The 14,293-nt window shown below is 38.7% G+C and overlaps 1 protein-coding gene across 8 annotated transcripts in view; it reads right to left on the bottom strand.

The window, feature by feature from the left end:
• The window catches only part of LOC124170070, a 154,283-nt gene that overhangs the window by 127,013 nt on the left and 12,977 nt on the right, over window positions 1-14,293 (bottom strand). For all 8 annotated transcript variants that reach the window (XM_046548766.1, XM_046548765.1, XM_046548764.1 and 5 more), the window contains 2 exons: window positions 13,257-13,454; window positions 5,470-5,664 (listed from right to left, as the gene is read on the bottom strand). In XM_046548766.1, coding sequence (XP_046404722.1) covers window positions 5,470-5,664; window positions 13,257-13,454 — 393 coding nt within the window. The remainder of the gene's footprint in view (window positions 1-5,469; window positions 5,665-13,256; window positions 13,455-14,293) is intronic.

Here is a 14,293-nt window from a genome sequence, read left to right as displayed (position 1 = left end):
TTACTTGCGATGGATTGGTATGTATACATTCATCTATTTTGCTCATGTGCGTTTGGATATCGATTTAGATATTTTTATTCATGATTATCATTCTTTCAAATCTATTTGCTACTTTTATAAATGGGAACAGAAATGAATAACATCCCGAAATGGACGTTGATACATGCAATCCGCGCCATAATATCTTTTCGTGTATATATTGGCCTTTGTGAATGAACAACTTAAATATCTTAAGTACTGGGCTCTATTTACTGCCAATTTATATTTCAGGCTTCTCGTAATGAAGACGCACTTCCAAGTCTAACCATGAACTTTCTTCTCACGCGCTTCCCCGTTCTCCCATGCTGGGGTTCTGTCTTTCCAAAGCCTTTGTCCCTTCCCTCCTGCCGCCTTTGGCTGATCTTGCTGACACCCACCTTACGCATCCCAAACCCCTCCTTCCCCAGCATTTCCCATTCACTCCCTCCCTAAGGAGACTGAGCTTGTGTGCGTCGCAAAAAAATACGGCCCCCAAAAGTAGACTGAGGCAGAGCTGAAGGCCATTTCCCCACCCTTCTTTGTCCTGCCCCCTTCACCAGTCCTTGTGCTGACCACACTTCTTCCCTCAGGCAATCCCCATCCCACTCTTATTCACCCCACCCACTGGGAACGTTCCCCGATTGTGGAGAAGGGCATGGTTCATCTTTACCTGCAACGGGGGGAAGTTATTAACCGGAGACAGGCGGAAGAAGTATCTTCCACTATCGGGAAAATGGTGCCGCGCTTATAATTGTCTCTCTTCTTCTCAGCTGACTTTTCAATTGAAATTATTTTCTTTGCTCTTTCCACACTATATTTATTTACGATTATGGCGCGACTATTTTTTAGTGCTAAAACTAAGAAAATCTTTTCTCTATGTCAATGATCCTTTGCCTAACTTTCAATACGGCGGAGAAAGGAACAGGAAAACTAAATGAGGTGACGGTACAGGTTTTTGCGTGTCATTTTTTGGGAATTCACGCTAGCGAACCAATACTTAACCACGTTGAGAAATGATAAAACGTCTCTTGTAGGAAAACAATCAATGTGGATAATAACGTTTCCATCTATATTTCTCCGATACTGTAAGATGTTTCTCCTGTCGTTTTCCGGTTGGAACCTTGCTCCTGTCGGCATAAAAGGAGAGAAACATACTATATGAACAGGTCACCTCACACCCGGTATGAAGAATACAGTCCTGATGAAGAATTAAGTCTTTTATGGCAACGTCTGCGAAGATGATGGAACACAGTAGTCGGACGGAGAACTCAAACAGAATTTACTTCAAATATTCGCCAGAAGATACCGTATATCTCCGAATATAGTCCCCCCTTTTTTTCCAAAAATGGCCGCGGAAAAGTAAGGGGGGGGGACTATAATCGAGTGTAATCCAATTTAGCATACTAAAGGTGACCATAAAGTAATAAATAACGGCATAATGGCTAATGTTCTCGTAGTCTTTCTATTTGAGTATATTTATGAGGATTATAATCGGAGATACAGTAAATTCCGGTTATTACGCGCCTCACTTTACCGCGGTTTCGGATATACCGCGGGTCTCACCACGTCCCCCGAGATGATTACATTGACCTTTTTTTTGAGGTAGGTAACTTTGTGGCAAATTTTATCTCGGCGTGACTACCGACGCGTCGCAACTTCAAGCGACTGTATTAACGCGGTTGGCGACGTATTCCATACATTGTTTCGTAGCCATAAAAAAAACTTGGTAATGCCTGATCGGTCATTGTGTCTTGCGAACTCGAGCTGAAAAGTGTGTTGCACGGCAATAATAATTTTCGAGATTCTGGGAGATTGAGATAATTCTCATTCGTACGTTCGCACCGCGGCGCTCAAACCAAGGTAGGTACTCAATGCTCACAGGCTTCGAGCATTTAATAATGAATGGGCTGTTTTACCTTTGTCTTAATATGAATATGAAAATTACTTTTTTACGAAAATTTTCATTGATTTTAGGGTTAAAACGATGTCTGCCAAAAGGAAAACTTACACAATAAAAGAAAAGTTGGGCATAATCGACAGAGTGAAACGCGGTGATTCAAAATCAAGTTTATTCAGGGAGTTTGGTGTTCCTGAAGGAACTATTCGTGGTTGGATGAAAGAAGAAGTTAAATTACGATCATTCGTTGATCAAGTGGATGACGAAATAGGACTTGACAGAAAAAAGGCCAGATTGAGTGCTGCTGGTGATGTGGATGAATGTTTGTTCACGTGGTTTGTTCAGAAGCGCAGTGAAGGTGTTCCATTATCTGGTCCACTTTTACAAGCACAGGCAATTAAATTAAATAAACAAATAGGTGGTGCTCATGATTTTGTTGCTTCTGCTGGCTGGCTATCGAGGTGGAAAATTCGCCACGGGGTAGCGCAAGTTAACATGCAGGGAGAATCTCGTTCCAGTGACAGTGAAGCAGCTAGAGAATTCTGTGGGACTTTACGCAAGATGATTGATGAGGGTGAGTACACTGAAGAGCAATTGTATAACTGCGATGAAACCGCTCTCTACTACAGATTGCTTCCAACAAAATCACTTGATATTAAGAAGTCGGCAAATAAATCCGGAATAAAAATGAACAAAGAAAGAGTGACTTTATTACTGTGCGCGAACAAATCAGGAAGTCACAAGTTAAAACCTCTGTGTATTGGTAAAAATCGAAGTCCTCGGTGCTTCAAGCACGTTAATATGACAGCACTACCCATAAATTATAAAAACAGTCAGAATGCCTGGATGACTCGAGACATTTTTTTATCTTGGTTCAATGAAGATTTTGTTCCATCGGTTAAGAGCCACTTAAGATCAAAAAAGTTAGAAGAGAAGGCTCTACTTCTGTTAGATAACTGTCCGGCCCATCCGTCTTCTGAGCTCTTGATATCGAGGGATGGCAAAATAGTGGCTTCGTTTTTACCAAAAAATACGACAGCTCTTATACAGCCCATGGATCAAGGGATAATTAGAGCATTTAAAGCCCATTATCGGCGGGAATTGCTCACTAGTGTCATAAATTCAGAACTGCAGGTACAAGAATATCTGAAAACAGTCACCCTGAAGAATATGGCTTATAATATTGGATTGGCATGGAAGAAAATAACTTCAGCTACAATCCTAAATTGCTGGTCAAAGTGCGAGTATACAGCGGGCGATAGCATGGAAGACGAAGACGAGTTTTTGGGTTTCACGGAAGAGGACGCACGTGAAGCTTCAGATGTTCTTTCTAATAAACTATTTGTGAGTGATCTCGAGGCCTGGGTTCGCGAAGACGAGGAAACTCCTGTATCTGCTTATAAGAGTGACGAAGAAATTGTGGCTGCAGTCCAGAGCCGCGCAAAAACAGCTGCATCATCGGAAGATGAGAGCGAGAATGAAGAAGAGGAATGTGAGGTCGAGATGCCAAAAATTGGCCATTTATTACATAATATTAGTGAATTGATGAATTGGTTGGAGGGACAAAGTGATTGCGATAGTATTCATTTTGCAAAGCATAAAAAATTACGTGACAAAGAAAAGCCATCAACTATCGCGGCAAAAGAAAATATCCGAGTATTTTAGTAACTCCCGTTAAAGTAGAGCGTCTAAATCATAAAATAAATATTTTAATAATGTATTACGCAAATAAATTGGCTATAAAAATTACCTTTAAGGGTTTTTTTATTGCTTCCCACGTATTTCCCGTTATAACGCGGTTGTCCGATAACGCGGGTGTAAACTATGTCCCCCTAGACCCGCGTTATAACCGAATTTTACTGTATTAGTAAATACTGCCACGTTTTACCGGAAATTAAGACAATTTTTACCACAAATGTTGTACAGATACGATTATTCCGATTCAAATAGCATATCGAATATGCGTTTTCACGGAATCCATCGGGTAGCCGCTAATTTTTCTTGGAAAAGTATTGTTAGAATAATTCAATCGACACTGATCACTTAATGACGCAAAACAGTAAATAATTAAAATGAAAACTAAACACACACTATCATTACATTAATCGAACACTAGAATTGAATCAATAGTATATGTACCCGTCGCTCATTTAATAACTACACGATTTAAATAATTGCGAAAAATACACAGATAAAGTGAACCTTTCGTGACGATTTAGCATTTCATTGCGTCCGTAGCTACTATACGTCCGTGCGGTTCGTGTTTACAACCACCGCCTTCACAGAACAAGAATGCGCAATAGGTGATGCATTTATTTCTGAAAAGGCGCAATAATCAACGACTTTAAACCAGAAGCGCCGGCATTACTGCATTTGATCGAAATACAGCGACTCAGCATCGAAAGTGTAATCAATTTATTGAGGAATATCTTCAATTCGTCAGGGTAAATAGGATCGATAAAGTACGTCGCATAACGTTTCGCAATTATTTCCGCGATATTTTCTTTATTAAAAATAATTTTACGTTCAACAGTGAGGTGATGGATCAAGTAGAAAGATGAGGATCAATCCTGCCGCAGATTAGAGGCCTTCAAAGACGGAGTTTCGATGCCAATTTAAAAATAGCCGTTGCAGAATACGCCGTAAATCATAGTATTTACAGCGCTTGCAAATACATCGCGGAAGTCATTTCGGGGGTCTCGATGCGGAAGATTCAAAGAATTAGAGGAAAATATCGTCGAATTTGTGCGCAAATGCAGAGCAGAAGCTCTTTGTGTAACTTATGCAATGATTCGCGACGAGGCATTGAAAATTGATATAATTTTTTTTCAGTTTTAATGTTTGTTGGAAAAAGTTTATTTCTTAATTTTATTACTTTGATATTTGTAAGTCCTGTAGTTTAATTGTTTTGCTTAGCAGGCATTTGATAGCAATATTTTTATAATATTTATAATTTATTTAACACAATTTTATTTAGATTTCCTAAATTCTTCAGGTCACTTGGATTTGTGATGACTTGATGGGTGTGTTACACTGGATCTAAGGAAGTTTCAGGGCCAAATGCAATACTGTTTATGGGCTTTAAGTTAAAGCTTATATATTGACATTGTCTGTAGTCATTTGGAATTCAAAAATATTAATAATTTGTGAAGGTTTAAAAAATACAATAGCCTTGGATACTTAAAAAAAATTCTCATTTCTTCATTACATCTGGTTAAGGAACTATAAATTACTGATACATGCAATGGATCACAACATGTTTTAGGTATAGTTATTTTGTTGTGATGGAAAATATTCGTTTTTCTTCTTAAGGTTGATCTTTCTATTTTCTATATCATCAAGTTTTTCAATACTTTTTTGAATCTGTAATTAGCACTGAAAACTAACCGTCCGATGTATGGGAAAGGCTGTATTATTTGAACTATTGATTTAAAAAATTTAAAAATTGCAGAAATGAACCTTATTAACCAGAATAATTACTTTTGAAGTGAATATTTGAAAAAAAATAACTTTAAACACTAATGGGTTAAAGTTCCATCCCCAGTGATCATCACCTTGGATCCTGTACCATGCGCCGATTTGACTTCAGCTGCGTTATCCGTGGCCGTCTTCTTGGGAGGGGACGCAAGGGACGCATCCTCTTCCTTCCCGCTGGCTCCTCCCCCTTCACCCCTGCTCACCTTCGGGCTCTTACCCTCCAGCCAAGCCTTTATCGTTCGGTTTTCAGATGGCCTCGGCGCCACACTCAACTGAAAAAAAAAAAATAATAATGATATGTTTTATTTGCCCAAAAGACCAAGGTACACTTGTCAAGGTATAAGGCACGTCCATCAAAAACATGAGTTACTTCACAAAGCATAAAATCAGTGTACATATATATATCACGTATAAGAATCACTCATAACAAAGAAGGAAAAAAGTATTGTAATACATGTAAGTATTCCTGCAAAGAGTATTATGAACCTGAAAGAAGGAACATTTTTAATTGCATTTTAAATGCATTAAATTCTTTAATATTTTTTTTACACCAGCAGGGAGCTTATTGTATAGTCGTACCCCCATTTCCCTCGGGCCAAGTTTGTTTAAGTTTGTCCTTGTAGTAGTGTAATGTATGTCATGCATGCATCTCGTGTGATGGGAGTGATGGTCACTATTAAGGGGAAAGTTTATGATATTAGATTTGATGTACAACACAGTAATCGTTATATAAATGCAAGGCAGTGGCAGAAGGCCTAGCTCCTTGAATAAGGGTCTGCATGAGTATCTGGATGGTTTCTGGGCTATGATTCCAACGGCCCTTTTTTGAAGTCGGGAAATGTGCAAAGAGTTGAGATGAGAGGAACACCAAAAAATTGTACTGTGTAGGATATGGGAATAAAACTCTTCATAGTACAGAGTAAGGAGTGTATCCCTTCTTACTGAACTACTAAGTTGTCTCAGTAAGTAACATGTGGAACTTAGTTTATGATGATAATAATAATAATATGTATTCACACAGTTCGGACTGATTTCTAAATTTTCAATCACATCACCCTCTTAAACATAAAATAAATGCAGCACTTGCACTAAAATTTAGAGCTCTGCGTTTGAGCAATAAAATATTTCACAAAAAAACCTTAAAATAATCGAGGATATTCCGAAAAAAAAAAAAATCATATTAAAAAAAAAAACTCATACATTCTTTACTTCACACAAACAACGCTATATATTCTCATACTCAAAATTCACTAAAAAAATATTCATCAAACACAACATCCCCACACCATGTAATCAACTGTATTGGTACATTATCTGAACAAATTACGAAGTTATTCAATAAAATAAATTATAAAATTGCACACAAAAATCATAACACTCTAAACAAGCTCCTATACACAAAAATAAAATCTGAAACCCCTAAAAATCTGAAAAGTATTAATACTATATAAAATTTCATGCCTCGATTGTAACACTTGCTATATAGGACAAACATCACAATATTTCAAAAATAGGATTTCACAGCACAAGACATCAGTAAAAGGTGGTATAACACTGTGGGCTCTTGCTAGCCACAGCATAAGCAATGGCCATGTTTTTGATTTTGACAATGCCGAAACTTTAGATCATGAGGTTGTATTGAAAAAAAGAATTTTCAAAGAAATGGTTCATACATCTAAATCAATTAACAGTTGTAATAAAAAAACTGACATTGAAAACCTTAGTGATATTTATTTTAATTTACAGTGCAACCTCGATATAACGACACCCCACGGTGCACTAATAAACACTGGCTATAGCGAATTGTCACTTTACCGGAGGTTGTCACGGTTCACTCCGGGACCCGTGCACTCCTGCTGAATTTCGGAAATTTTAGTTCTGGATTCGCCCGCGTCCGGCGCCTCTGCGGAAACTTTCACTTCACTATCCTCCCCTCCTCTCCTCCCCTCCTATCCTTCCCCTCCGCCGCCGGGACGTGCATGCGTGAGGCTCCCTAGCTCGCTCGCTCTCTCTCTCTCTGGCATCTCGTGAAGAAAGGTCCTCCCACCGCGTTGTCCGCCTCGCCCGTGATCGGGTTTTTATCTGGGGTTGAAGCTTTTCTTTTTCTTCTCCCCTGACCATGGTGTTGTCCATGTGGCAGTAATCTGCCGCCGAGTCTCCTCTCCTATTTCAACATGTGCTCTTTCATGGCAGAAGTTGGCCATGAAGATTTTATTTTTGTTTGTAACAAAATGTTAAGAGCCTTACGAGGAGTAAGTTTTCTTTCATTGTAAATGTGGATGTGACCTATGTTTTACTTTTGACGCCTGAAGAACTACCTCATCTACGACCAACTCAAAAGTTGTGTGAAGTGTGGACATCGTTTTTGTGAATGCTAAAATTCTGCAAATTGTCTTCGACCATAGTTAAATATATAATGTATTTTGAAATTGTCTACATTCTGTGACTGCTTTCTTATGCAACTGTTCCCTTTTTTTTTGGCGGTGCATTCGAATGAATGCACCTGGCGCCCTATCAACTTTATTCTCAAGCCATTTCTTAGGGAACCCACCCACTCTACCACCTGTGGAGCGTAATTCCTTAAAATTTATCCTTGAGCTAAGCCCGAGCAGCAGCCACGGCATACAGCCTTCTATCATCCGGTCATTCCAGCAGTATTGACGTCTCAAGGTGGAGCAAATAATAGCCAATATACCTGTTGTGAACAGATATACAGGAACAGGAGTGGTGCGGCGACAGATAAACATCTATCTGATAGACGTAAGCATAAATCCGGGCGAAAGGCGATGTTTTTTTGCATCACTAAATTTCCTTACTCAAATAACGACTATTCAAACAATTTATAAGCGCCGCACTGAATAAAAATCATGCAAAGCATTGTTTCGTCAATCATAATATTTATCGAACGACAGTTTACCACATAAATTTGAGACTGAGCACTCCATTAACTTCATTTCTAACAGATCGCTAGCAATTACAGAGATTAAGGAGTCTTGATGAAAGTCTTCCGGCGGTGAAACCCTCGCTATGGCCAGAGCCAACACCGAAAGGGTCTAGTAAAAACGAATTTTTCAACACGCTTATTATAGGGTCAATCGACAGTGCATCGGCTATCTCTCGTAATAGCAGGGGTGTCGCTATAGCCCGTACTCGCTTTAACGAGGTTCCACTGTAATTAATCAAAATTAATGGTAACTGGGTTTGGAAATAGCTTAGTAACGTAATATCAATAAATATGTGTATGGCTAAGGTATGTCAAAATCTTTTGTGCATTGAGGCTGCGAGTGCCCACCTGATAGATGGACGGATCCAGGATTTTTATTCGGATCGGATATTTTCGGATCCAAATGCATTTTCAAATTCCTGACGCTGAGATTCCCACAATGATTGTTCAATCTCTTGGGAAGAGTCACACTGCATGTGCCAGTCGTATTTGGTCTTTTTTACTCTCTACGGCTGAAATTCTCCCACGTAACTTCTGAGAGAGCCTTCAAACAAAAAGGTTCATGAGTAGGACTAGAATCGCATGCAAACGGTGCATTCGAAGAGAGAATCGGAACTCTTTCAAACCCTTATTGTGCGTCGCATTCACTGAAGCTATTATTTAAAATTTCGGACCCAGATCTGATGCCTTCCGCAACTTTGGTTCCAATGTATGCGATGAAAGGCAATATCCCCGGACATTTGGATCCAAGGTATCCGATCCGACCATCCCTAGTAAAGCCAAATATGCATTTTCAGTAACTTTTTTTTTTAACAGACAGAAGATAGAATCGGAACTCTTTCCACCTTTATTGTGCGTTGCACTCACTGAAGCTACAATTCAAAATTTCATATCCAGATCCGACGTCTTCCGCGACTTTGGATTCGATGTATCCGATGAAGGGCAATGTCCATGGATATTTGAATCCGAGGTGTCTCATCCGACCAACCCTAGTTCTACAGTAAAACCTCCATGTAGTGAACCTCTTTACATCATACACCTCCATACTTCATACCACCCCTACGATCCCTCAGATGTACATGTAAATTTATAGGCAAACCTCTTTGTAGTGAACCTCTTTATCTCGTAAAACCACCACTTATCATACCAATGAGATACCCCCGAGACGGCCTAACTACATCTTCAAATCAAACCGAGACAACTAGACACCATTAATGCAGCCGCGATTACGTTCGTGGAATGACATTTTCAGCAATAAATGTTGCACCCTTATTATTTTTTTCTTATACACCTTTAATATGTTGTAATTTTCACGTTAATCATTAGTTGTGGCCATTTTGTTCCATATGAGAGCATACCAAACAGTAAATAAGAAAAAAGGTATCTAACTATCCTAATAATTTTAAATGACTGTTGAATTAAGAGAGATCTCATAATTTTCTCTCAAATCGTAGTAAAAATCAGGTGATAGCACACGCTTTCTGTAATTATTATGTATATAGGTAATAAATACCTAGATGTTCACTAATCCATGCATGTTTGTTTAAAAACATACATATAATTTAATGTTTTATAGACAGTAGTGCCTTTCATTTCTGAATGATATGAAAAAATGGTGCCTATCACTAAAACCTCTCTATAGTGAACCTCCATACATCATAATGCCCAAATTTTGGTCCCTTCAATTACGATGTAAAGAGGTTTTACTGTAATTAGATCCATTGATAGTAAAGGTACAAGTATAAAACTGAAAACTAATGTGAAGTAATCCTGATGGATTGAATTACTAATATTAGACTGAATCTTCAGTACAGATATAGCGATTCATATAAAAAAAGTTGAAAAAGTGTTCCGTAGTGCAACACCCTCCCCTATATTTGAGGGGGCTTGAAAAAAAAATTAAGGTCATCGCTCACAAAGAATCGCTTTGGACCAGCGGCACAGCGAGAGGAAGGGGTTTAGGGGAATAAAACCCCCCCAGAGCTCCGATAAATTTTTAAGTTAAATCCATTTCACTTAATTGGATTAATATTACTAAAAAAAAATACAGTTAACATTAATAAAATACCACTCAGAAGGTCGCAAAGCTCACCATTTTGAACCATTTATATGAAAACGTTACTGGGGGGGGGGGGAGCCTGCACCCCCCGCTTACCCTAGCGGGTATTCCACACCCTCACACACCCTAGTGTACTGCGCCCAAACCCCCCCCCCCTTAGACTTAACTCCTAGCTGCGCTCCTGCTTTGGACAGACGTAAACATGAATTAGATAGATCATCTTCATCGGATTGTTGATCTATGACGACGGCCATTAAATCACAGGACTTGCGCATTAACTTTCACGTAAAAATCATGATCCCTCTCGTGTATTTCTGCTCCTCAAGCACGTCTGTACCACATTTTCCACTCACTCAGTACTCACATTCTCTGTTAGCAGTAAAATAGGTACAATGCTTTAGGATCATTTGAAAGAAAATAAATTCCCCACTGCTGTGTTCTTGGCCAGGCAAAACGGTTAACGGCTGTTAAGTTAAAAGGTAGACAGCGACTAAATTATCACAATATGCCCTTTAGATCGCTGCAATGGACAATTTTCCCTCGTCTGAATACATGAGAAATGAAGACAACATTACTGCAACTAGATTATTAGGCATCGTACTCAATGATGAACATATTAGACGTATCCTGTATCGTAATAGCAATCGGACCGCAAAAATGAATAAGCGATAACAATAAGGCATGCATTGGAAAAATATCCCCACTCTCCTCGCATCTTTGGCAGGAACAATGAAAGATTACGAATCACAGTCGAAGATTTAACGAAAACACTTCCTTCAAACCCTGCTAAGGGCAATGCATGTTCTTAAGCGGAATGAAGCTTAGTAAAGCAATCAGCATACGTACAATTATCGATATTAATCACTGCAAATTCACCGATATCTTAAACACTAAATTAAACTGAAACACTCATAAACACAAAAATAAGCTGAAACAGTCAGAAATAAACGGTCGACCGAGCTCACTTGCTGACCTAGCAGATTTGCTCCAAAGGTGTGTTGGCACTTCGTTACATGCGATGTAAAACAATTTACATATAACATGTTTTACGAAAAAGTTACAAATCCGAGTAACATGTTACACGTATTATAAAAAATATATCGTGTTCCTTCCCCTACCGCTTCGTGTGGGAAATCAAAAACTTGTCGTGTAATGCGATATTTTGTTTTGTAACACAATGTAACATGTCACACTGATTTGAAACTTTTTCGTAAGCCATGTTACATGTTATTTGTTTTATACAACATGTTAAACAATGTAAACGCACCTTAAGGAACAAATATCCACGTAGGTCTCATTGTCAGTCACAGTGGTGCAGTGATGGGGGGTGTGTTTTTAGGGGTTATAAACCCCCCCAGAGCTCACAGAAATTTTTAACTTTAATCCATTTTACATATTTGTATTTATATTACTAATATAATAGTGTAAGGATTAATAAAATATCCCTCAAAAAGCTGTAAAACTGTTCCGCCATTTTGAACCATTTACCATAAAATTCTGCAATTTATTAATCCGCACCTACCGTTCATCCTGGTGGGTATTCCATACCCCAACACACACCCTATTAGTTGCTATTAGTCGTATTAGTTGCGCCTCTGTGGTTGCACTTACACTATACTGTAATCATAGGAGAACTGAGTGGAGAGCTGCGTCAAACCCACCTTCAGATTGCTTACCTATGATGACGGCAATTAAATCATAGGACTTGCACAACAACTTCTACGTAATCATGATCCCTCTCGTGTATTTATCCGACCATCCCTAATATAGAGATATTGGGCAATTGCCTTCCAAGTGGAGGGTCTACGCTATAGTCTTCAAGGTCATCGGTGAAATAAGGGTGAAACATTTATCGCTTAAAATTTCATTCCATGCATGTAATCGCGGCTGCATTAATGGCCTCTAGTTGTCTCGGTATGATTTGCGGAGGTAGTTAGGCCAACTCGGGGGTATCTCCTTGGTATGATAAGTGGAGGTTTAATGAAATAAAGAGGTTCACTACAAAGAGGTTTGCCAATAAATTTACATGTACATCTGAGGGATCGTAGGGGTGGTATGAAGTATGGAGGTTTACGATGTAAAGAAGTTCACTACATAGAGGTTTTACTGTATTATGCTTCTACATCAATGTAATAAGTCACCATAAACGTACGAAGCAGAGGGAAAAACAGTGTATTACAGTAAACTCTCGATTATACTAAGTCAACGGGACCGGAAAATTGGCACTACGTAATATCGAGTTTCGTAATTTCAAACCTTAATAATAAGTTGCCAAAAACTGTTTGCTTTTGTTTCCCCCACTCTTTTCTGTCTTCAGTGGCCTTTTTTTTTAAACATTTTCAGAGGTTATTCAGACATAATTCTTAAAAATGCTTTCTTTAATGATTTAATGCTGTCAAAGATTGTTAAAGAGTTATACCATATTTTCCTTAGTATGATAAGTGGAGGTTTACGAGATAAAGAGGTTCACTACAACGAGGTTTGCCTATAAATTTACATGTAGATCTTACGGGACTGTAGATGTGGTATTAAGTATGGAGGATTATGATGTAAAGAGGTTCACTACATGGAGGTTTTACTGTTCAAGGTTTCAGTCATGATGACGTTTTAAAACGTTTTCAAAGGTTATTTTATACATAATTCTAAAAATTCTTTCGTTACTGATTTTATACAGTGAAAGATTGTTAGATAATTGTACCGTATCTCCGCAGTATGATAAGTGGAGGTTTTACGAGATAAAGAGGTCCACTAAAAAGAGGTTTGCCGATAAATTTACATGTACATAAGATGGGACCGTAGGGGTGGTATGACGTATGGAGGTTTATGCAATGTAAAGAGATATCTAATACACATCTGCTTACCCTACGTCCCCGCTTCCTGCCTCGCCCTGGCTTGCTCGTCACGTTCTCCACAAAGACCTTCTTCTCGGGCACCGCACCTTCCTCTTCGTCCGTGCTTTCCTCCTTGCAGACTGCGAGCCCATTTGTCCCCTCCGACACAGCTTCTGTCGCCTCCTTCTGAAGGGACTGGGTCGCAGGAGGTCTCGACGTCAAACTAGGCTGTAAATAAAAAACATCACTCATACAGTTCAGTCACTCAGACTGTGAATGCAAACTGAGAAAGTAAGAAAACTAATTTACAACATATTCCGTCTCGACCTCATTTATACATCCATTAAAAGCATCGTGTGCAGGCCATTCAGTTCAGGTGAATAAAAATCATTCTTTGGCAATGTTTCTGAGTTCAATGAACTCCATCTAGATTGCTGCAATAGAGTACAACAACCAAAGCCTGAATCAATTGATCATTTTTTTTAGTCGCAAAAATATATCGCTATCGCAATCACTAGAGTGATCACTGGGTCATTCCATGTCAAATCAACCAATATTTTGACCAAATGACACCCACCGACTCGGATTTTTATGAAACTTGCCAAGGTCATACAGTCTGGTAAAATTATAAATTGTGTACAATTTTAGCCCCCAATTTTCAATTGTTGATGAAATATGAGCAATTGAAATTTGGGCGTGACCCCTTAAGTGCCGCAACGTGCAACACATGGTGATTTTTATTTTCATCCATAACTCCATTCCTGTGCGATGAAAAGTCATGATTTTTTTTCTTAAGATAAGTGATTCATAATGATCCCACGATTATCATTAAATATTCACTGCATGAAGTAATTCAGCTGCAAAAAATAAAGTTTACAAAAAAATCTCGCTTGTACCATTTTTCACTGTCAGCATCCACAGGGAAAGGCCATGCGAATACAGACTCATGGTTCAGTTTAAAGTAATCATTAATGTATGAGCAAAGATCCTGGTGAAAAAAAATCGTGAGTCCGGCGTTCCTTTTAGTAAAAAAAAATACTCATTCATGGTCATGGAATAAAAAAGGC

Source organism: Ischnura elegans, chromosome 13 (genome assembly GCF_921293095.1).
Source record: "Ischnura elegans chromosome 13, ioIscEleg1.1, whole genome shotgun sequence".
NCBI classification, from domain to species: Eukaryota; Metazoa; Arthropoda; class Insecta; order Odonata; family Coenagrionidae; genus Ischnura; species Ischnura elegans.
The sequence above is the reverse complement of the archived record's forward strand: the minus strand, read 5'-3'. Positions and strand labels throughout refer to the sequence as shown.